This window comes from Carica papaya, chromosome 6 (assembly GCF_054855325.1).
Source record: "Carica papaya isolate Zhongbai chromosome 6, ASM5485532v1, whole genome shotgun sequence".
In the NCBI taxonomy this organism is placed as follows: domain Eukaryota; kingdom Viridiplantae; phylum Streptophyta; class Magnoliopsida; order Brassicales; family Caricaceae; genus Carica; species Carica papaya.
The window spans coordinates 37,334,953-37,357,998 of record NC_142314.1 but is presented as its reverse complement, the minus strand read 5'-3'; the positions used below and the strand labels follow the sequence as shown (position 1 = coordinate 37,357,998).

General features: G+C 36.2%; 3 protein-coding genes across 4 annotated transcripts; 1 reads left to right on the top strand and 2 right to left on the bottom strand.

Moving 5' to 3' along the window:
• Positions 1-1,121: 1,121 nt before the first annotated feature.
• On the top strand, positions 1,122-4,731 carry LOC110809550 (Galactose oxidase/kelch repeat superfamily protein). The gene is made up of 2 exons (XM_022035418.2): positions 1,122-1,610; positions 2,835-4,731. The coding sequence occupies exons 1-2, from the start codon at positions 1,542-1,544 to the stop codon at positions 4,083-4,085; spliced, it is 1,320 nt and encodes a 439-aa protein (XP_021891110.2). The 5' UTR covers positions 1,122-1,541; the 3' UTR covers positions 4,086-4,731.
• A 2,545-nt stretch (positions 4,732-7,276) lies between these two features.
• Positions 7,277-10,472, bottom strand: LOC110809579 (DUF538 family protein, putative (Protein of unknown function, DUF538)). Of its 2 annotated transcripts, XR_015821824.1 has the most exons (3): positions 9,887-10,472; positions 8,112-8,165; positions 7,277-7,506 (listed from the first exon to the last, which is right to left on the bottom strand). XR_015821824.1 is itself a non-coding variant. In XM_088223464.1 (2 exons), the coding sequence occupies exon 1, from the start codon at positions 10,462-10,464 to the stop codon at positions 9,889-9,891; it is 576 nt and encodes a 191-aa protein (XP_088079590.1). In that variant the 5' UTR covers positions 10,465-10,471; the 3' UTR covers positions 7,277-7,506; positions 9,887-9,888. The 2 variants fall into 2 exon arrangements, 1 of the variants encoding a protein (XP_088079590.1); XM_088223464.1 differs by lacking the exon at positions 8,112-8,165 and having other exon boundaries at positions 9,887-10,471.
• Positions 10,473-12,284: 1,812 nt separating this feature from the next.
• Positions 12,285-14,680, bottom strand: LOC110809580 (transmembrane protein, putative (Protein of unknown function, DUF538)). The gene is made up of 2 exons (XM_088223440.1): positions 13,876-14,680; positions 12,285-12,589 (listed from the first exon to the last, which is right to left on the bottom strand). The coding sequence occupies exons 1-2, from the start codon at positions 14,395-14,397 to the stop codon at positions 12,545-12,547; spliced, it is 567 nt and encodes a 188-aa protein (XP_088079566.1). The 5' UTR covers positions 14,398-14,680; the 3' UTR covers positions 12,285-12,544.
• Between the last annotated feature and the right edge of the window lie 8,366 nt (positions 14,681-23,046).

The following is a 23,046-nucleotide window of genomic DNA, read 5'->3' as shown; positions in this document are numbered from 1 at the left end:
TTCTAATATCGTCGTACTGTATGTATGAATTTAATGATGATTAGTTACGTTTTTTAAAAAAAAATTACGTTGTAAGTATTAATGTGTTGTTAATATAATTAAAATACAAAAGTCGATGAACTAAAAACTCGAAAGGTAAATACAATTTAAAAAAACAAAGGCACATGGGAATGTTGTGAGAGATGAGAATTTTGAGAAAGTGAAACGAATGATTTAAAATGCATCACCTAATAAGACAAGCTTCAAAACCAAATCACATATGGAGGTGGAAGAGAAACCACTCGTTCTTTCACAAAATGGGTCAAAAAATACAACTTGAAAACACAAGAAAATACTTCATTCAACACCAATTATACACACACACACATATATATATATGTATAAGTATACACACACACACACTCGTGTGTGTATATAGAAAGAGAGAAATAAAGGGACAATGAGGAAAATAAAAGGGTATCTCGTGAAAAAAAGAAGAGAGGTAAAGTTGACATATTGATGAAGATATCTTGTTGATCTCTTTGACACACATACATATATATATATATATACATATTTGACCACAAAAATTTCATATTTTTTTATATATTATAAGTCATGATATGTTCTCTAAAAAGTATTTTATTTTTATCATGTTGCAATTGCAAGATTCATATTTGTGTTAAGTTAAAAAAAAAAGTTGTCTTTCAATTTATTTTGAGGTGAAGATTTGATCTTTTATGTGAAGATTATGGTACTTAATAAAGTAGTATACTTTTTTTTACAAGAGAAAAATAGGTAGATCTCATGATATAATATATGTATATAGTTCGTATTCTCAAATGAAATGAGGTAATAAAAAAAAGATCCTGTCTTTAATCAATCTATTTATATATATATATATAATGTTATTGACTATATTACCACTAAAAAGTTAAATATATATATATATATATACAATCTGTCTATTTAAAAGGGGTTTGACCTCAGAGTGGTAGTAAACAATCAAAGAATACCTAGTTTTGTTCAGCTTGTTTGTCATTTTCAATGGGAAAACAAGAAAGCATTTATTAAAAAAAACATACCCATTAATTGTAATCAGATGAAAATCAACCATCATTAAAAAAGTTTTGATTTTTCCGTATTTTCTAAAGAAAATTAAGAAAGTTGGTGAAAACAGATGACTCGGTTATGGAGAGAGAAAGAGAGAGAAGGAGAGAGGGGTTGGGGGGGGATTCACGTTTTGATGTTGTAACTTGTAAAAGAGCTCGCTTTTGGTGTTGTTTGTTTGCATTTGCAGCGGAGAGGTTAAAAAAGACAAGAGGGCAACAATAAAGCTCTCGTCTTTAAGATATATTTGTATACATGATATGGTGTGATATTATTTATCTTTTTTTTTTTTTAATTTTTTTAAGCTTTCGTGGATCAGATTTGAGTAATGAAATCTTAATTGGGTCCTCGATCTGAGCTTTGTTTCAAGCCCGATTTGGATTCTGGGTCTCTCTTTTCTCTCTCCCTTTTGGTGAATTTCTCTTTCTGTCTATGAATCTCTGTTTCTAAACATGGACCAATCTGTTCAACATCATCAGTCTTCAAATGTTCCAAGAGGGTTTCGAGTTCGAGCTCCATTGGTAAGCTCATGTGGTTTCTACACACTTCTCTTCTCATTTTTGTTAAAATCATGAGTTTTTCAGTTGACGAATTGGCTGTTAAATGTGCAATTTTTGAGAGGGCTGGAACGGTTTTTCATCACTTGTCTCATTCTTTGCTTAGTGGGTATTTGGTGTGTGTGTTTTTGAAAATGCTCATTTGGGGAAAAAGGGCTAATTGTTTTTGCTCAATCCAAAGGATGATTCCTTGGAATTTTGTTGTGGTTTGGAAGAATTGAATGATTTTTTTCTTTTACCTCTTGTAATTGTTTTCTAGTACTTGTCCTGTCCTTCTGAGTTTGGAATATACCTGATAAAAAAGGCTACTTCTTTGGGCTGCTTTTGGGGAATTTTTCAGAGGTTTTAGGTTAGATATATGTTTGAGGAAAACTCAAAATTGATTTCTTTGCACTTTTTTGAAGGTTCTTTCTTTTTATGCATTTTAGAGATATCTAAATCAGATTCTAGTTTGGAAGCCTTTGGAATTTGATGGGCGTTGTGGAGACCTTGACTCTTTTCACTTTTTAACTTGAAAATTTGCTTGCTTGATCCTCTAATTGGCACCTTTTGGTTCTGACTTTTACAGTTGAACAACTGCTTTCTGCATATTTATTTTCTTATGTAGGAATTTTGTTTTTGATAATGTAAAATTTGGATGGTCATTTATGTGTTTATAAGTTTATGTTTGTTTATTGATTTGGGAGTTATAGAATTGGTTTAGATGCCTCTGCCTTTGAATTATCGTGTGATTTTCTAATTCTTGTTATCTCATCTTTCGGTGCATGTTAGACATTTTCATTTAGGTTTGGCTATTTTGACACGCAAACGTGAATTTTATTGCCTTATAATCCGGAGTTTAAAGTGATCTTATTATCTGCTAATCTTTCCAAACTCAGGAATTGGTAATTTAATCATCATTAAAATTTATTATTAATCATATAAAGTGGACTTTATTAGCCTCTATGTTGATTGAATTTGGATGTACCATCGTTTCTGTCTATACCTGATTTCTTTTCCTGGTCCTTTTCCCTTCTAAAATGTGGTTTGCAAAATCATGTTTTGATGTCTTGCATACTTGAAGCACACTTGAGATCCAAATCTTTCGAAAGATTACATCAAAATGATGCTACTATGACTGTTCCTTTGTTCTGATTTTGGTGTGTGGATTTTGTTATTTCTTGCTTTTCAACATGGGGAATTTTGCAGGTTGACTCTGTATCGTGCTATTGCAAAGTTGATTCAGGCCTAAAGACGGTTGTGGAAGCAAGAAAATTCGTCCCTGGGTCAAAACTTTGCATTCAGCCTGATATCAATCCTAATGCACACAAGACCAAAAACTCGCGAAGGGAAAGGACTCGAGTCCAGCCACCTCTCCTTCCTGGCCTTCCAGATGATCTTGCCATTGCATGTCTGATTCGAGTTCCTCGTGCTGAACATAGAAAACTTCGCCTAGTGTGTAAGAGATGGTACCGCCTTCTTGCTGGGAACTTTTTCTATTCTCTTAGGAAGAGTCTAGGGATGGCAGAAGAGTGGGTTTATGTCTTCAAACGAGATCGTGATGGAAAGATTTCATGGAATGCATTTGACCCAGTTTATCAGCTCTGGCAGCCACTTCCACCTGTGCCCAGGGAATACTCTGAGGCCCTTGGTTTTGGTTGTGCTGTTCTGAGTGGTTGCCACCTGTACTTATTTGGTGGGAAGGACCCACTGAGGGGGTCTATGAGACGTGTTATATTCTACAGTGCAAGGACAAATAAGTGGCACAGGGCACCGGATATGCTCAGGAAACGCCATTTTTTTGGTTCTTGTGTCATAAACAACTGCCTTTATGTTGCTGGTGGGGAATGTGAAGGAATCCAAAGGACTCTCCGATCTGCTGAAGTTTATGATCCTAACAAAAATAGGTGGAGTTTCATTTCAGATATGAGCACTGCTATGGTTCCTTTTATTGGGGTCGTTTATGATGGGAAGTGGTTTCTCAAAGGTCTTGGATCCCACCGTGAGGTCATGAGTGAAGCCTACAATCCCGAAACTAATACCTGGACCCCAGTCAGTGATGGGATGGTTGCTGGTTGGCGCAACCCCAGCATCTCTCTAAATGGAAGGCTCTATGCTTTGGATTGCAGGGATGGTTGCAAACTTAGGGTCTATGATAGTGCCACGGATGCATGGAACAAATTTATGGATAGTAAGCTTCACCTAGGAAGTTCCCGTGCTCTGGAGGCTGCTGCTCTAGTTCCCCTCAATGGAAAGCTTTGCATAATCCGTAACAACATGAGCATAAGTCTGGTTGATGTTTCCAGTCCTGACAAGCATGTCGAAAGTAACCCTCATCTGTGGGAAAATATTGCTCTCAGAGGTCATTTAAGGACTCTTTTCACTAACATATGGTCGAGTATAGCAGGCCGAAGTGGGTTAAAAAGTCATATCGTGCACTGTCAGGTGCTTCAAGCCTGAGAATGGAAATAATTCTGTTTATGCTTGCCATGGAAATTTTCAATTTTCTTGATGTGGTAATTCCATACAAAAACGTTGCACTTTGCCAATTTTGGATCTCTGCACTATACTCGGTGACTGTTCTGATGTTTATACTTTTTGCGGAGATTGAATCAAAAGTAATCTGCTGTGGCGTGGATTAATGTGTAGACATTACCGTGTTTGAAGTACTAAACAAGAAGATAATGCCTACCAACCAACCAACATCGTACCCAGGGAATTTGGTACGGGAACTGATGAGTTTTCAAGGTTATAAAGCTGTATTTACAAGGTGAGGATGATTCGTTGATGATTTCGGGATTAGGGTTATGAGATACTTTCTTTGAAGTTATGCAGAGAGAGCAGCATACATGTAAATCTTGTTGTTGGCTCTAGGATGTAGCTTTTCTTTTGGTCTCCTCTTGGTGGTAGTTTGTAATATCTGGAAGGTTTGTGAATGTACATGGGTTATTTAAGGCAAGTAGGTATATACTCTGGTGGATGGTGCTTTGTTAGATTACATTTCGGATTTCGTCCTTACAGACCATACGAAAGCAAATGTGAGAATGAAATCAAAGGTGTAATCTTTCTGTATAACATAATTTACAATTCATCATTATTACCTAAATTTTGTTCGTTGTTTTTGAATGTTGTTTAGAAGCATAAAGACCTGCATATTGGACTATGTTCGAGTAATCATGAATTAAGTATATATGTTGATAGAGTAGTACACGAATATATATGATAATTTCCATAATGAATAGTTATTTTCCTGTTAGCAGTACACTGCCTTTCTTTATGCAGAAACATTTGAAGCAGATGCAGACACAGGCAGGTTTAAGCTACTCAGGTTTTCGCCTCCTGCCAGAATTTCACCAACTTGCCAAGCTGAATCTTAAGCTGATTGTGGTATTTCTTGATGAAAACATTAGCCAGATCGTTGATGTCTCCCCCTCATTATCGCTAGTGAGTTGTCTTCCTTTATGCTGTACACGACTCTTTTTCTCGGTTATCTCCTTGCTGCTGACATACATAGGAGTCTCTTTACGATTCTCCATTTTTGACGTCTGTCACAGATTTTTTCTGGGTATAGTTTACGAGCTTTGACTCGAGTAGAGCAGGACGGAGAGAAGGAGAGAAAGAAGGTAGGTTTTGTTGAATTGTTTTGTGATGAAATGATGCACTATGAAAGCTATAAGCTATTCATAGGCACAATATGCATATATGTGTATATATATTGGCTTGTATATACATTGGTTCTTTACTTGTATGCCATTTGGTTTATTCCAAAGGCATAAAGCAATGTGTATTTATTTAGTGATTGGAATTAACCTAGTCTGGACTATGAAGTTTGGAGACAATAAGCATCTCCCACAGTTCTCAACACAGTACACTTCCACCAAGGATGCCATTATTTTGATCCTACAAGATCATGTTTATGTCTACATTTTCGACTTATATAATCCTTGAATTTCATACGAGTTAATAACAATTTGAATCTAAATTTTTCTCGAGTCAGTGTCTTGGGTCCGAAAGTCATTAACATATGTGTATTTGATGCTAAGAATATTCATTATTTTGATCCTCCAACATCATATTTGTATAATTTTTGAACTTTATATAAGGATTTCAAGTTACTTATCAATAGTAATTTGAATTTAAATTTTTTAAAAATTAGTGTTTCGGGTCTAAAAATTACTAACGTGTGTAAATTTGACGAGTACGAATACGTTGAAAATATTGAGTCTTGAATTTTATATAGATATTTAAATCATTCACTATTTATCAAAAAAAATTCATAAAACTATGAAATAAAGATTGATCTCTTACATACTAAGTAAAGACTATAAAGATGAGTATAAATAATGATTATCACCATGTTTTTGTTCCAAGATTTGCAGTACTCTTGACAAATGAATTGAATACTATAAATTACTCATTGAAAACGTGTTATATATATATGTGCGTGTGTGTGTGTGTGTGTGTATATATATATATTATAATGAATCGTGAGATTGCCATCAGCAGTGTTTGTTCCTGCATGAGAATCAAAATAATTTAATGACCATTTTCATTGATGATTCTGCATGAAAATTACAAGAACCAAACAGCTCCTCCCAAGTTGCTGATAAAAATGTCTTTTTCTGTTTTTTATGTTTACCTATAAACAATGCTAAACTTGCCACCCACATATATTTATATATATATTTACATGGGTTACGAAAAAACACATGCTTTTATTGTATAGAATATATACGTTCACATCATCTTTAATTTTTTAAAGAAATTTCCCATTATCTTTATACCCTATATACATAAACTGAATCCAACCCATGAATTCAGTAACAAGTGCAGGGTCAATTCTTGAGTTTTTTCTATCCTTGTTTGGCTGGCAAGAAAATCTTGAATGGATAAGTTCAGGGAGATTACAATTCATGGGCAGGAGAAGAATGAGAAGATGACTGAATTAAAGTGGAAAGAGAAGACGATGAGAAGGTGGAATGTTGCTGTGGAGGAAGAAGAAGGTGATGTTAACAAATTAGCTGATGCTTTCATCAAGAAATTTCGGAATCAGCTCAGAGTTCAGTGTGCAGAATCATTCAATCATTTTCAGGGGAAGATGATGGGGCAAAAGGTGTAATTACAGACTTTGATTAATTAAAAATTTGATATTGTTAATGTTAATTTTCAGAATCCTTGTGTAATAAAATTTCCCAGCAGTTCTTGATTATATATATATATATAGTGTTCTTGATCATATATATAGTATTCTGGTCGTCTCGATTGTCTTTCATTTCATTCTTTTTTTTATTTATCAACTCAGAATTCCGGGTTGGAAACTTTCTTTGAAGGGAATTCTTTTTAGAGAGAAGATAGTTCGGAATTTTTAACCCATTTTAACTATTTCAATTAAGAAAATTTCGAACACTCTTTCATCCTATATAAATATTGGTATTTCGTCTCATATTATTCAATTTTCTATTATGCCTCAACTGTTTTTTCTTAATATAATGAAAATAACAACGACAACAATATAATTTTCTCAAAAATTTCGATTGAAGAATCAAATATCCCTCCACTATAGACCCCAAAACCAAATAGCTTCATGAAATAAAGTTATTCTAAAATGTAAAATGAATGGAAAATGAGCAACTGAAAAAGAAATTCTGAAGTTCATCCATCAGAAACTTTTATCACTCTCTTTGTATTTACTCAAGGTCTAGTAAGCTTCTCTATGAATACCCATAAAGAAGGGTGAGTATAACTCTTAACATACATACAATTTATTCACAGTATCCAACATATTCCGTAAAAATAACAAAGTACCTACAGGTGGTTCGTGGTAACTATCATACAGTAGAATGGATTGCCAACACTTTCCAAGCATAAGCTTCTTTACCACCTGAAATTTTCAAGGCAGCTTTATTAATCCTCAGAAAAACAGTCAGAACAATTGTTTGTTTTAGATTTTTTGCGGAAAGTATTCTCGGGGTGGTTTCCCCACACCGAGAGTAAACCTCTCCGAGATGATCTTAGGGATGCATTCCTCAATGTCCTAATGCATTTACGATTTTCCTCGTGAAGAGGTACCAAGAAGAATCAATGTAAATAATCAATTTAGGAAACATACCTCTGGACCAAACAGGACTATCCATTACCTTATTTTCATTATAGACATCTTTGAAGCTCAAGTTTATTTAATCACTTTAATCCTTACCTCATTTCCTTTTAATTACCAGATTAATCATAACGGATAGAATTGCGTAGGACTTTTCAGATGTCAACCACCACCTCCTTTTCTTGAATTTCTCAAGAATATATTCTCAACTCCTACTTTTATAAGTAAAAATCCTCTATAACCCAAGATGGAAAAAAGGTGGTTTAAACATGAGAATTATAATGCAACTCTACCTATCAAGATTTTTGCTCAGATGATTGGTAAAAGTAGAAATTGAATTAAAAATGAATCATAGAGACAGTAAAATTTGACAAAAAGAAATTCACAACCATTATTTTCAGCTTCTGTAAGAATGTAGCAACTTCAAGATCCACAATTCCATTCTACCAGAACAACCAGAAAACCAAAAAAGAAAGAACGATGCAATTAAAGAACACTGCTTTTGGTAGATAACAATTATATTTTTATTTGAAATAAACTTCAAATGTCAAATGATTCAAAACAACTTTTTTAGTTATTTACAGCAATTAGTTGACTCCTATTGAAAGTGCTCATTCCATAATGGTGTTTTCAGAGCCCACTAGGAAATACCCGTTTAACAGCACCGGATAGAGTAGCAACTAGAATACTTACTTCAAGGGACAACTAGCTGATGCAATCATAAGATTGCAGCCTGGGGATAATGATACATAACCAGCATAGTTTCTGCTCCATTCTCAGTGAATGTTAAGTTCAAATTTCATATAATATGCATACAGCGTATTTGACTTCCCATAGCACCACCTTAAAAAAAATTTATAGGAAAAAACGAACACCAACTTAAATACAATTTGTTGTATTTAAATTATGCATAAGAACACTGAGACTATGTTTGCAATATTCATATTGGATCTATATCCAGTTTAACTACAAGATGATGAATATACTTTGCAAAATAATAAAAATTAAACACTCTTCCAAAAAAAAAAAATTTGAACTCGTGGAATTTCATAAGTGGAATTGGATGAATACATCCTAAATTTCATTAGAAATTGGTTTTCTTCTAATTAAATTTGGAATGTATTTTTCTAATTTCAGATTAAGCCTTTGTATGAAATTTAAGATAAAATATTGACGAGTGATTAAGTTAGGAATTAAACCTAACTTAATATTTCAAAGAAAAAGTTAGGAATTAAACCAAACCCAATCTTGATATTATAGTTAGACTCTTCCATTCAATTTTACTCTACATATTGAGTTTTTATTTTTAAAAAATGATCAATTAGTTTGGTTTGGTTTAAACCTTATACCCAAAGCAAACTACTAAATTTGGTTTCTAAGAATATCAAACCAAACATACCATTTCACCATAAAAACCAAATCAAACCAACTAAATAATTCGGTTTGGTTTGGTTTTGGTTTGAAATAATCTTTTGATATATTTTTAAAACTTCTACCAAATCAAACCAACCAATAGTTCAGTTCGTTTTGGTTTGGTTTAAAAGTTTCATACTTTTGTAAAAATTCATCCTTACATATTCATGAACCACGTCTAACTAAACGTAAACAAACAATAAAAATTAGACTCTTAAAAATACAAAAGACTCAGTAGAAATTCACAAGCATTTCCAAAAGATAATAATATTAATGAAGTATAATGAGAACCCATAAGAATGAAACATGAAATATGTTAACAGATCAACTTGAAACAAGGCCAAGAAATTTAAGTTATGGTAACAACCAACAGATAAATCAAAAAACAAGGATAACCCAAGCATAACCTCACAATTAATCCCAAAGTAAAATGTAGAGAATCAAAAGCCAAACCATTTTGGTTCTTTGCTTTGGTTTTTTCATGTTCATACTCACTCCCCCAAATTCTCTGTAAATGGTATAGAATTTAACCCTATAATGATGAAAAAAAAAAACCATCTAATCTAATCCAGATAAGAACCACATTTAACTCAATTGAGAGAAAGTAAAGAATATCAATCATAAATCTCCATCTACTCAGTGTAAAAACTAAAGTGTAATTTATAACTCAATCAAAAAACGATCAGAAATCCACAAATTGTAATTCAATTACAAGAAAATGAACAAAAGAGAAAACAGATTGGTAATTTACCTTCACATGGAATCCATCAAATCAATGAGCGGATCAGCATTGCGCCTGCAAGACGGGATCTTCTCGAACTCCTTAGCCGGAAACTTCTTCGATATGAAACCAACAAAGAACTCAAGCATATCCGAGTTAGAATCCACCTCGATCGCGCTCACCGAAACCCAGATAAAGGCCAATTTCGCTTGAATCCCACTGACCTCACTCACCGAACCATACCTGAGCTTACCGGTGATCTTCCGATCATAGAAAACCAACTTCTCGAAATTAACATAACACGGCTCTTCAAGCTCGATGGTGAAGACGCTTTCAGTCGAGAGATTGTAGGATTTAACATTGGCCGGTAGCAGACCTTTCGGGAATCCGTACTTTGGGAGAATATCGTGGATATCTGATGACGACGGTGATGGAAGGCCGGGATCGAGAGACGAATCTGCGAGGGAGAGAGGGAGGAGAATGAGGCAGAGGAAGAAGAATAAGAAGAGTACGGCAGTCGAAGGAAACGCCATTGATGGACTCACAAGACGCAGGCGCGACCGCGACGACTTCTGGAGGGAGAAAAGCTTAGTGGATGACGATAACATGCTTAAATTTAAATAATTTATAATTTAATTAAATTCATTTTATATTAAGTAAATAATAATTAATTTATTTTTTTTAAAAAAATAAACATCTAAATTCAATGAATCTATAGATTAAAACATTATTAATATTATTATCTTATAAAAAAATATCAAGTCGAGTTTGTAAGTCATTCTCGTAATTTCAACTAAAATAGTCTAATGATCGTAGAATATTCACTTCACTCTTAAACGTTATAGATCGGTTAAGATTTAACTCGATTTAATCACGTAACTCAATAATATATTAATAAGTTAAATTTTTAGTATTATAAACCAGTAGTTATCAACTTATAATATAACAATAACACGATAAAATTTACGTTCTCGATAAAATTCAAACTCGAAAAAATTAAAAATAAGAATTTTAATCCACACATCAATATCATTTTCTATAAAAAATGTTAAATCGGGTTTGTAAGTCATTCTCGTAATTTCAATTAGAAGAATCTAATCATCATAAAATATTCATTTCACTCATAAACGTAAATCGGTTAAAATTTAACTTAACTCAGTCACGTAACTCATTAATATACTAATAAGTTAAAATTTTCAATTTTATTAAATAAAATATTACAAACCAGTAGTTATCAACTCATAATATAACAATAACGCGATAAAATTTACGTTCTCAATAAAATTCAAACTCGAAAAAATAAAAAATAAGGATTTTAATCGACGCGTCGATATCATTAACGTAACAAGAGAAGGACGTATTATCATTTCATACTCGAGAAAATAATCATATTTTATAATAACATTCATGCATATGTTTTCTATATATTATTATATTTCAAGTACAAGAAATATGAGTATTTATGAAATGCTATTAAATTTAATTGTAAAAATGGTCATTAACATGTCACTCTTTTTTTTTCTTAATTTTATTCTTTAATTTTTCAATTTCTAAAATTAAATTTTTTTATCATTTTATTTTTTTTCTAAATTAAGATAAATAAATATAAATAAATTATCACTAATACATCATTAATTTTAAATTACATTTAATTTAATTTTATATATAATAAATAATAAATTTATTATTTTTAATCTGAAACGTGACGTTATTTAAACATTTCTCGTATTTTATTACCTTATGAACATTTTAGGTACATTAAAATAATTATATTTTAAGTACTTATAAAAGATCTCGAGTACTTGAAATATTTATAAATACTCTTTGTATTTATCGTATAGTAAAACGCTTATGAAACACTTTCCGAGCATATACTTCTTGATATTTTAAGTATTTGAATGTATTTCTAGATATTACGAGTATTCTCATTAACGTTCTACGGTACATGAGGTCTTTTCGTCTATTGTAAATATTAAAGATTTCATATTTAATTATATTGCGAGACTGTACTGAATCAAATATGATCTAAATATTTTAACTACAACCCTTTTGTGTAGCAAACAATATAATCAAAATTCGATTCCATTTTCGATTATATTGCGAGATTATATTGAACCAAACATGTCCTATGCGTCTTAACTACAACCCTTTTGTAGAGCAAGCAATAGAATCAAAATTCGATTCCATATTTGATTATATTGCGAGATTATACCGAACCAAACATGGCCTATACGCCTTAACTACATCCCTTTTGTACAGCAAACAATAACATCAAAATTGATTCCATGTTTGATTATATTACGAGGTTATACTGAACCAGACATGCCCGAAACATAGAAATAGAAAACGACAAGATAGAAAGAAATAATACTTGGCAAGAACGCTTCGACAATTCAACAGAAAGTACCATGTATCCAAACCATCACCATACAGGATAATTGTCTGTTGTCTTTTCATATATGATGCTTAAGTAGAGTTTATAGAGAAAATATATTAGCACGGTAAAAAACCAGTGCTAAAATGTGTATATATCTCCCTTATACATATTACATATATAACATACTTGTACAACTTTGGTTGAGAGATAAGGATTTCTCAGATCAGACAGTTTTTTCAGTTTGAGAAAGATGGATAACCAGCACCAGGCTCTACCATTCTTCTGTAAAGCAGAGGCAATCGTGTTCAAATCTACTCTGTAAGTAGCACCTCGATTTCATTCTTACCAGCTGGGAGCTGCAGAAAAAACGAAAACGAAAACGAAAAAGAGTAAATCCCTTGAGGCATATTGAGGAGAGAAGGTCAACAAATGAAATAAAATTCTACCGAGAGTCCGGATGGTGGGTAGGATCATTTCGTTTTGAAATGATGGCGTTGAAAGAGCAAGAGGTCAATCAATCTTTTGAACTAACACAAAGACTTTCTCAAAAACAAATACTTTTCTCATGTTGTAGAGGTAAACCTAAATGGAATTGGGAGCAAGTTTGAGTCATCCCCGCCTCCCTCAAAATGACCTAACAGTGGAATCCAAGAAGGTCGAACTAACTTATCATTTGCACATGAGTTGACAACCCCTTTTGTTCCCTTTTTAATACTATACTTTACACTTTATATATCAAAGAAAGAAGTCGAACTAACTTCAACGTGACCGAGAGAGAAAGTGGGGAGAAGTTGCAAAAATCCAAGGGAAAGCTTAAAGCTGAGAAGAACAAATCAAGCATAACATCTTTGCCAATAGCTCCATGATCTTGTCAAATTAAACTTCGCCAATATACTTCCGTAGTAAATCACCCATCAAAATCTAAAACAAACCTTCTAAATCTGCAATCAAACATGTAAGAAAGCAAGCTTTCGGCTTCTTTGAGAATAGCGAGGTAGCTTAATAAAATTCGAAATATTACAACATTTGGAAACCATGTCTAGTTGATTTCATAATCTTCCAACTGTAACCTACAAACAAAATACCTGTGTTTCCGAAAACTAATGCACATAATCGTCTCCATCATATAATATACAACAACGAAAAAGAAAGAACTTTGAAGCTATGAATCTAATACAATGATTAATTTAATCTAACTGAGTGTTTAGAACTAAATTAACAGCTCATTTGGTTTAATTCCTATAACAACCTTTCTCATTCCTTTCACTTAATTGCTAGATTAATAAATAAACATTCTTGATTTGTAGAGTTGGGCTATGCTTTTTCATATTTCAAACAATGGGTTTCTAATCCCTAGCTAGATAAAATAGAAATTGAAGTTCTGCTCCAAGAAATTCAAAGGTAAAAGTGAATTTGATTCATACATAATTCAATCCTGTAACAAAATTAGGGTTTTAGCTGTAAAAACCACAGCAAGAAATGCTATAACTAAAAACCCCAACACTAATAAATAAGGGTTTAGCTGCAAAAAAATCCAGATAAAATTACAGAACTAATTCATATTCGCAAAGCAATTCCACGAAAAATATGAAAACCAGCGATGAATCCATCAACATAAAACAAAATCAGTGAAACCCCATACCTCAACAAACCGTTTCCATGAATTTTGGCAAGAGCCGGAGACACCTTTACGGCAGGAATGTACAGTCTTGAACTGATCTGCTCTGAGCTTCTTGTTGATGATCCCAACCTGAAAGTAAATCGAATCGGACGGCGGCAAATCGGTCTTGATCTCGTTCACATTGAGCCAGAAGAAGAATCGCTGCACCTGAATCCCTTCCAGGTCCTTGATGTACCCGTACCCGAGCTCCCCCGTGATTTTTTTCTCGTAGTAGACCAAGTAGTCGAACTGCACGTAACACGGTTTCGCCAACTCGACGACGAACCGGCCGTCGTCGGAGAGTGTGTAGCCGGTGACCGAGTCGGGTAATAACCCGCTTGGGAGTCCGTATTGGGCGAGGATTTCGTAGACTGTTGGCGGACTCGGGTCGGGTCCTCTTTCGGGGACGGAAAGTGCGGGTTTGCAGAGAGAAAGCGAAGCAATCGCGAAGAAGAAGAGAAGAAACGAAGAGAAACCCAGATGGGATTTTGGGTTTTCCACCATTTTCGAACAGGAAGAGACAGTGAGAAGTAGAAAAACTCGGGATTAGCAAGCCGGGAAAACGGATTTGAAGACGGCTGAAACAAAGAAATCCGTGATCGATGGAAAATTTATTGGACGATGATTTCTGGGTTAATCATAATAATCCTACCGTTAATAGAAAGGTAACGACTTGATTTCAAGAAACTGATTAGAACAAGAAAATAAGAAAGAGAAAATCTTTGATTATCAGGCGAAAGAAAAAGACTGGTGCTTTCAAAAACTTGCGTGGAAAATTAAGAATTCCAAATCCAAGTTGTAAGTTTTTAAACTTATATTTACAGTTTGTTGTATCTATCTTAATTTAGTCAATTTATTAATAAAATAAATAAAAACCTTATCCTCTCTGATATATTATTTTATATACAAAAAAAATATATATATATATATAATATAATAATTAAATTTTCTTAATTAAAATACATATTTTTTTAGTATGCAAACAAACCAATATACTTAATTTATTATTTTATTAATTATGGATTTTTGTAAGTATATATTTTTTGTAATTTATTTCATCAATCTCATACATATACATATTGAATATATTTAAAAATTTTGAAATTTTAATGAAATATTATATAAAAATCCTAATTTTTTATTTATAACAATTTTTTAATAAATAAAACCTTATCTTTATTTTTTATGTCATATTTTTATTTCTAAATATTAATTAAAAAAAGTTTATCTACTAATTATAATATTTTTATTTTTATTATTTTATTTTATCCGTAACGGATGATATAACGTTCCATCCTGATTAAAAAAACGTTGACGTACTTTGTTATCTCAATTCGATGTTATTCTTAAATAATGCTTAAAGAATACGTGATCAATAAAGATGACACTACGTTATATATTTTTAATTTTCGTATAATAGGATGTATACATTTATATTTATACTAACAATCGTTCTTCCGTTAAGTAATGTGTTTTATTATTACGTCTAGAAATAAAAGTAACGAGTATAAATAAATCGGTTAAAATAAATTTAGAACTTAGAAACTAAAACTATGTTAAGTGTTCGAAGTTTAGAACTTATGCCGATACCCCTACCCCTTCCACTTTCAGTTGCTGTGCCGATTCCCTTCCCCCATTCCGGTCAACCAGACAGACTGCTTAACCGCACTCCTTACCAGGTGCTCCCATCGGACGTCGAGCGTCCCCAGCACTCAGTCCGGCCATCCGCGGCCACCGAATGACCGCATCATCACAACCGACAACACACATACACCGACCATTAATTGACCACTCACGCACACAACCATTACACTACATCAGTTTTAATGATATCCAGCCTCTTCGGGCCACACACCACAGTGCCACTTCGGCCTGGAGGGGCCACCCGCAAACGTCAACGAGTCCACCGTTCCTTTCAGAACTTGAAATAACGGCCTGTGAAGGCCACACTGCCGTTCCGGCATGGAGAGGCCACCCACACACAACAACCAGTTCAACATTCGTTTCAACACTGGAAATAACGGCCTGTGAAGGCCGTACATACACCCGACCGGTGAGGCCTTTCCCCAATCCACACCGAACCTGCAAGAAAACCTGACCTGTGAGGGCCGGCCACACACACAAGGCATACCACATAGTAATCTATCATCACGGTCTGTGGAGACCACCCCGAACGATATACACCGCCTGTAAAAGCCACACACGTACATAAGCACGCCATACAATTACCCACACCGACCTGTGAAGGCCACGCACACACTAACTTCTCACCGACTTTGACCCCTCCGGAACACATACACCGACAGTCGTTGCCCTCCTACCACACAGCCTCACTTTTCTCTTCAATTTCCGTGACTTCGTCCTAGCCTACCTGGTGCGCACTCACCTCCAGCTCCTCACCCACATTCATCCGATTGGTCATCTCCTACCTTCCTGCCTAACTAATCCTACTCCCAATCGATATCAGCCTGGTGTCTCTAGTTCAGTTCCGTGTCCCTCACACGACTCTCTCCTGATGATAGGACTCATTCGACACTGAAGGCCAAAAAAGTAGGGATTTGGCCTTCATTTCCTATTCTTCAGCAACCGTTCACTCAAATCTTCCTCTTCCTCGAACTCTCCCAACGATTTCACACCAGTTTGTCTCCTTCCCTCTCCCTCTGTCTTCTCGGACTCTCTCCTCTTCCTCTTTCTATTTTACCCTTTTGCCTTTTCTTTTTCCTTTTTTTTTTTAATCCAGAATCCCCCTTTTATAGCCAACCAACCTCAAATCCTACCCGTTGAAAATCCCTATCCTAATATCTACCGTTCATTCTATCTGTAATATTCGAGATCGAAAATTAATTTAGAATAATTTTTTTTATTTTATTTATTTATAAAAATAATTAATTAAATTTGTTTTACTTTAATTTTGTTGAATTTAAAAAAAAAGAATTAAGGACGAAACTGAAATTAATTTTGAGAAAAAATGATAAAATTTTGAATTCAAAATGTATTTTTTTAAAAAATTTTGAAAACAGGAGATTAAAACGTAATAAGAAAATTTGGTCAAGTGAGACGGCCCTTGTCAGCAGCGTCAGCAAACTAGAGCACGCCGCATGGGCAACCTTGCTGACATCGGCACCACATAGGAAGCCATGCGAGTGATCCATGTGCCCGACGATTCGACGGTCCGGATCTCATCCCGCGCACGTGAACGGACCAGATACGTTTTTTCTTTAGGTGCAATCGAACGGTCATATTCAATTCGATCGTGCGATCGAGATTCATTTTCTGAATAAGATAGATCTAACGGACGAGAGAGAACTACGTATTCTCAAACGGACGGTCCAGATCAACACGAGATGAGCATTTAAACATCACGTTCTATGGAACCTTAACCCTAGCCGCACATGCCCTCGTCGAATAAGAAGAATCAGACTTTGGATAAGGAGATCGACCAATGGCCACTGCTGCACCGGAACCACTGTCGACCGTCAAAAAAGGTAAAAAAAATTTCTCGCTGCTCGGAATTCAATTCCGAGCCTCCCTGTAACCATATCGGAGTAAAAGGGACGGCGAGTAATAAAGCCCAGCAGAGTCGCCACGACCAAAATTGTAAACCCTCTCTGATGATTCCCTTCCCGTTTTCCGTTTCATATGATTCTTTGACTATTGTGTTCATAGTTCCTTTCTATGCAGGTTAGTCGAAAAAGAAACCCAACTGCGAAGGAAAACTAGCGAAGCCGCCGCACCTAGAGACACCCATCCTCAGCTGGTAAGTACGATTTTTTTATTTTTCTAGCCAACAGAGGCTTCCTAAAGTATTTTTTTGCAGGGATATGTGTAAAACTGGCCAAAACTGACAAAAATCAGTCAAGCTGATGTGCATCATCACTGTCTGTATGTCTATTTATTTTTCTATACTGCTTCAATTGTATATTGTTCTCCTGTATGATTTAAATTATTATGTTTAATTACTTTTTCATTATTGATTGTCTGATTGTGATTTTTATCTGATTGACTGATTTGAAATAAAAATCCTAATTATCTTTATTAATTATTAATGTATCAAAATATATTGTTTGCTTAAATGTCATTTGATTGATATGTGAATATAAAATAAGATGTTAGTAGTCAATTAGTAATTGCTTGTTGATGGAAATCTGTATATGAAAGGTTTACTGAATACCCTAGGAAATAGTGGATGGACTCGGTACATAGAAAAAATCTTACCGTAGACAATATCTCAGTCGGACAGGGCTAAGGGGTCCCATACTGGAAGGGTTAGGAGATATGGTTCACTCTCATATTGGACGAAATATCGAGACGATAGTGTGTTTGGTGCCTATTACCATACGGGGTATGAAGACGATCGGATAAATTGACAAATCTAGATATTGGGTTCACGAGTAGTAGGATATCCCTATTGACCCCCAGGAGTCCCAATAAACAAGTAAAAATGGAGAATGACCGACTTTACTCACTTGTACATGAAATTATAAATGTTATGTGAGTGTTTGTTTTATATGTTGGTTTTGAAAAACTCATAATGGTAAGTATAGAAATAACGTTTTGATATTAAATGAATTTACTTATATTAAGGACTCTATTAGTTGTTTTGTAATTCCAATCTTTATTTTTCATATCAATTATTAGCGTGATATTCTTATCGAGATAATGTAGTTCACTCTTCTATTAAATATTTCATATCAAGAGGACCAAGATCTACATCCCGATCAGGAAGAATGTTGTGAGTAATTTATCTCTCGGACCCTTTCAAGAGCTAGTAGAGGTTAACCCCTGAAACATTTATCTATTTGTTTTAAATCATTTATTTGCTTCTTTTCATAAGTTGTTATAGTAGAGATATTCTCATAGTCTTATTAGGCATTTTAATTTATTGTGTAAGAAATGTAAACCTTAATATTATTGTTTGCTTCCGCATTTAAAAATACAAATTTATTTCCTTTAAGTTCCGAATCATTACACCATCTCTCTATATTTCTCTCATGTTCTCTCTCCCTTCTTCACCTATGTTAAGCAATTACAGATAATATATTTCTTTATACTTTTTTTTAGAGAAAACCAAATATATTGCTTAATGAGAAAGAGGAACAACATTAGCTAAGAGAAAAACTCTCCCGTGCACTTGACACAGAACAAGAACAAGTCTCTGTCGCAAGTCGATGGGCCATAATATTCGCGGCGAACCCAGTTCAACAAAACATCCTGTAACGGCCCCGGAATTTTAAAATGAAATATGTGTAACGACCCCGGAAAATATAAAAATGAAATGAGTATTTAAATATATCGAATGCGGAAGCGAGATCAAAATTTCAGTTAACATCCCTTACACGAAAAACCAAACAAACGTACTTAAAATATAAAAGGTTAAACTAACTAAGAAAGAAAACTCGAAAATAAACTATGCGTATGACTACAGAGTCTCTAGGCATCCCCTTCGTCGTCCTCCTGCGGAACGGGCTCGGGAACCATGTCTTCCTGATCTGAAATGGTTAATTAAGGAGTGAGCTACACTAGCCCAGTAAGAACATCACGATATCTCACCGTCACGGAGATAAAGGTGGGTAGAAAACCACAAAAAGACCAATGGAGCATAATTTACAATAAACTCGTTTATTAACAACAAAACCTTTTATCAATAATAAATCTTTTACCATCCACTTACCTTGGTGGAATTCATAAGACAATATACGAAAAACAATAACATTATCATAATCATTGAATAATCTAAGCTGTAAAACATAACACTTATCACGCCTCTTGTAATTCAATCATTGTACAACATATCTTTTTTTCTCATTTACCAGCCTACTAGTATCCGTGGGGGTCCATAGGGGTTCCGCTACCCGTTAACCTTTAACATTCATAATCAGTTTCCAGGGCCGTCCCCATACCCCGTCCGGTATGGGCGCCAAAACCATGAACCTCAATACCCCGTCCGGTATGAGGGTGAAACGGGCCGTCCCCATACCCCGTCCGGTATGGGCGCCAAAACCATAAACCTCAATACCCCGTCCGGTATGAGGGTGAAACGGGCCGTCCCCATACCCCGTCCGGTATGGGCGCCAAAACCATAAGATCTCCATACCCCGTCCGGCATGTGAGACCACAATCCCGGTAGGGTTCCCTACGGACCCTGTCCGTCCACCATCTCCCAGGATATCTAGTCAGGCTGACCCCCATAATACAATTATCAATCTACACAATCTTTCATTTTTCCTTTTCCTCAATCAGCATCATCAATTCACATTTAAACAAGCAAATCGTAATTCATACCAAACAGACAACATACAGTATCAGTTTTTCAGTCATTCAACCCATAATTAATAAAAACGTAGTACATGCACACAAATCTGTAAAATGAACACATCAAACCTCATTTTGCATTTAAAGCTGTAAACAGGCCAAATAACAGTAAATCATCAATCACACTAGACTCGGGCTCCATTAGCAACCTTAAGCAATTTCACACATGCGTTAATTCAAGAAATACTGTTTTATCATTTTGAACTTTAATACCGTGATAGGAAATAGGGTGAGGGGTCCTTACTTGTTTTCGGGATCCGAATACGATTCACAGTGCGCCTGCAGGCTGTCCCTAATTTTCCCCTGAATTTTTCCCGGGGAACTGAAACACGCTAACAGTACCTGCACAGGTTCCAAAAAAAATCCAAATTAGGCCCAGGGCCTCTTTCGGCCCAAATCGCAACTCCGGCACGGCGGCTCCGCCGTGCTCCGGCGACGGCGCCGCCGCTGGCGGCGGCGAGTCGCCTCGGGTTGACTGTTTTCGGCCGTTTTTGGCCGAATTCGGCCACACTCGCATTGGTCCTTGTCAGAAAACAACCCTAGGGCCCTCGGGGGGCCAAAAAATCACGGAAAAACGGAGCTTACCGGCGGCGGCGCTCTCGGGTACGGCGACTCTCCGGCGAAGTTCGTGTTTTGGTGATTTGGCTTCGGTCAACCTGTAGAGAAAAGAATGGTGATCACGGTGATATAAAAAATTGCATCGAACGGAGGCCGGGAAGGGCCTCGTCGGAGGCAAAAACCGAGAGGGGGCGCGGCGGTGCCGCTGGGCTTCGGCCGCGTATTCCGGCCGTTTGGCCGGGATTTCGGCTTCGATTTGGCCATAGGAGGAATCAGTGGGGAAAAATGAGTCGGGGGTATGAAATTTACCTCGATCGGCGGTCGGAAATTTCCCCGGTGCGGCGGCGAGTGGCGGCGGGTGGCGGCGGTCGGCCTCTGGTTCGTCTTCTCCGGCGAGCGGCTGGCGGCTAGGGTTTTTGGTCTGGTGTGGGGGTTCTATTTATAACCCCTTGCCTTTTGATCACAGCCGTTCGTTTCGTTTTAATCTGGGCCGTTCGTTTTTGATTGAATCTGGGCCGTCCGTGCGTTTGAATCTGGGCCGTCCGATCGCGTGATTGATCTGGGCCGTCGGATCGCACCCACGCGGATCGCCAACGTGGCTCCTTTCGGAGTGACGCGATCTTGCCACGTGGCAGGCCCCGGTTGGCCGAGACTGCTGACCGGGCCTGCTGACGTGGCTGCTGACGTGGCCCCCCCTTTTTTTTTTTTTTTTTTTTTTTTTTCGGGTGCTACAATATGTGTATTAAAAATGTCAAATGCGGAAGCGTAATAAAAATTTTGATTAACATCCCTTACACTAAAACCAAAAACGTGCTCAAAGTATAAAAGAATAAACTAACTAAAAGAGAAACTCGAAAATAAAAGCTATAAATATAACTACGGAGTCTTCAGGCGTCCCTTTCGCCGTCTTCCTGCGGAACGGGCTCGGGAACAATGTCTTCCTGATCTGAAATGATTAAACAAGGAATGAGCTACACCAGCCTAGTAAAGACATCACACTATTTCACCATCACGGATGTAAAGGTGGGTAGAAAACACAGAAAGACCAATGGAGCATAATTTACAACAAATTCTTTTATCAATAATAAAATCTTTTACTATCCACTTACCTCGGTAAAGTTCATAAAACAACATATGAAAGCAATAACATTATCATCATCATGAAATCATATGAACTATGTAACATAATACTTATCACGCCTTTTGCATTTCAATCATTACACAACATATTTTTCCTCATTTACCAGCCTACTAGTATCCATGGGGATCCACAGGGGTCCCGCTACCCGTGAACCCTTAACACTTGTAATCAGATTCCAGGGCCGTCCCCATACCCTGTCCAGTATAGGCGCAAAAACTATAAACCTCAATACCCCGTCTGGTATGAGGGTGAAACGGGTCGTCCCCATACCCCGTCCGGTATGGGCGCCAAAACACATAAGGTCTCCATACCCCATCCGGTATGAGAGACCACAATCCCGGTAGGGTTCCCTACGGACCCGGTCCGTCCACCATCTCCTAGGATATCTAGTCAGGTTGATCACATTATACAATTATCAATTTACATAACCTTTCATTCCCCTTTTCCTCAGTCAGCATCATCAAATCACACACAAACAAACAAACCAGTAATTCGTGCCAAACAAGACAACATACAACATCTGGTTCTCAGTCATTCAACCCATAATCAATAAAACAGTGATATATGCACACGAAACTATGAAATAAAAACATCAGACCTCATACTGCATTTAAAACTGTAAAATAGGTCGAACAACAGCTGACCGACAAATACACCAGACTCGGGCTCCATTAGCGACCTTAAATAATCTCACACATCTATTGATTCATGAAATACCGTTTTAGCATTTATTGAACTTTAATACCGTGATAGGAAATAGGGTGAGGGGTCCTTACTTGTTTTTGGGGTCTGAATACGGCTCTACAGTGCGCCTACAGGCTGTCCCTAATTTTCCTTGAATTTTTTCCGGGGAACTGAAACGCACTACTGGTACCTGCACGTGTCCCAAAAAATTCCAAATTAGACCCGGGACCCCTTTCGGCCAATATCGTAATTCTGGCACGGTGGCTCCGCCATGCTCCGGCGATTCGCCTCGGGTTGGCCGTTTTCGGCCGAATTCGGCCACACTTGCATCGGTCCCTGCGATAAAACAACCCTAAAGCCCTTGGGGGGCCAAAAAATTACGAAAAACCGAAGCTTACCGGCGGCGGTGCTCTCGGGTGCGGCGGCTCTCCGGCGAGGTTCGTGTTTTGGTGATTTGG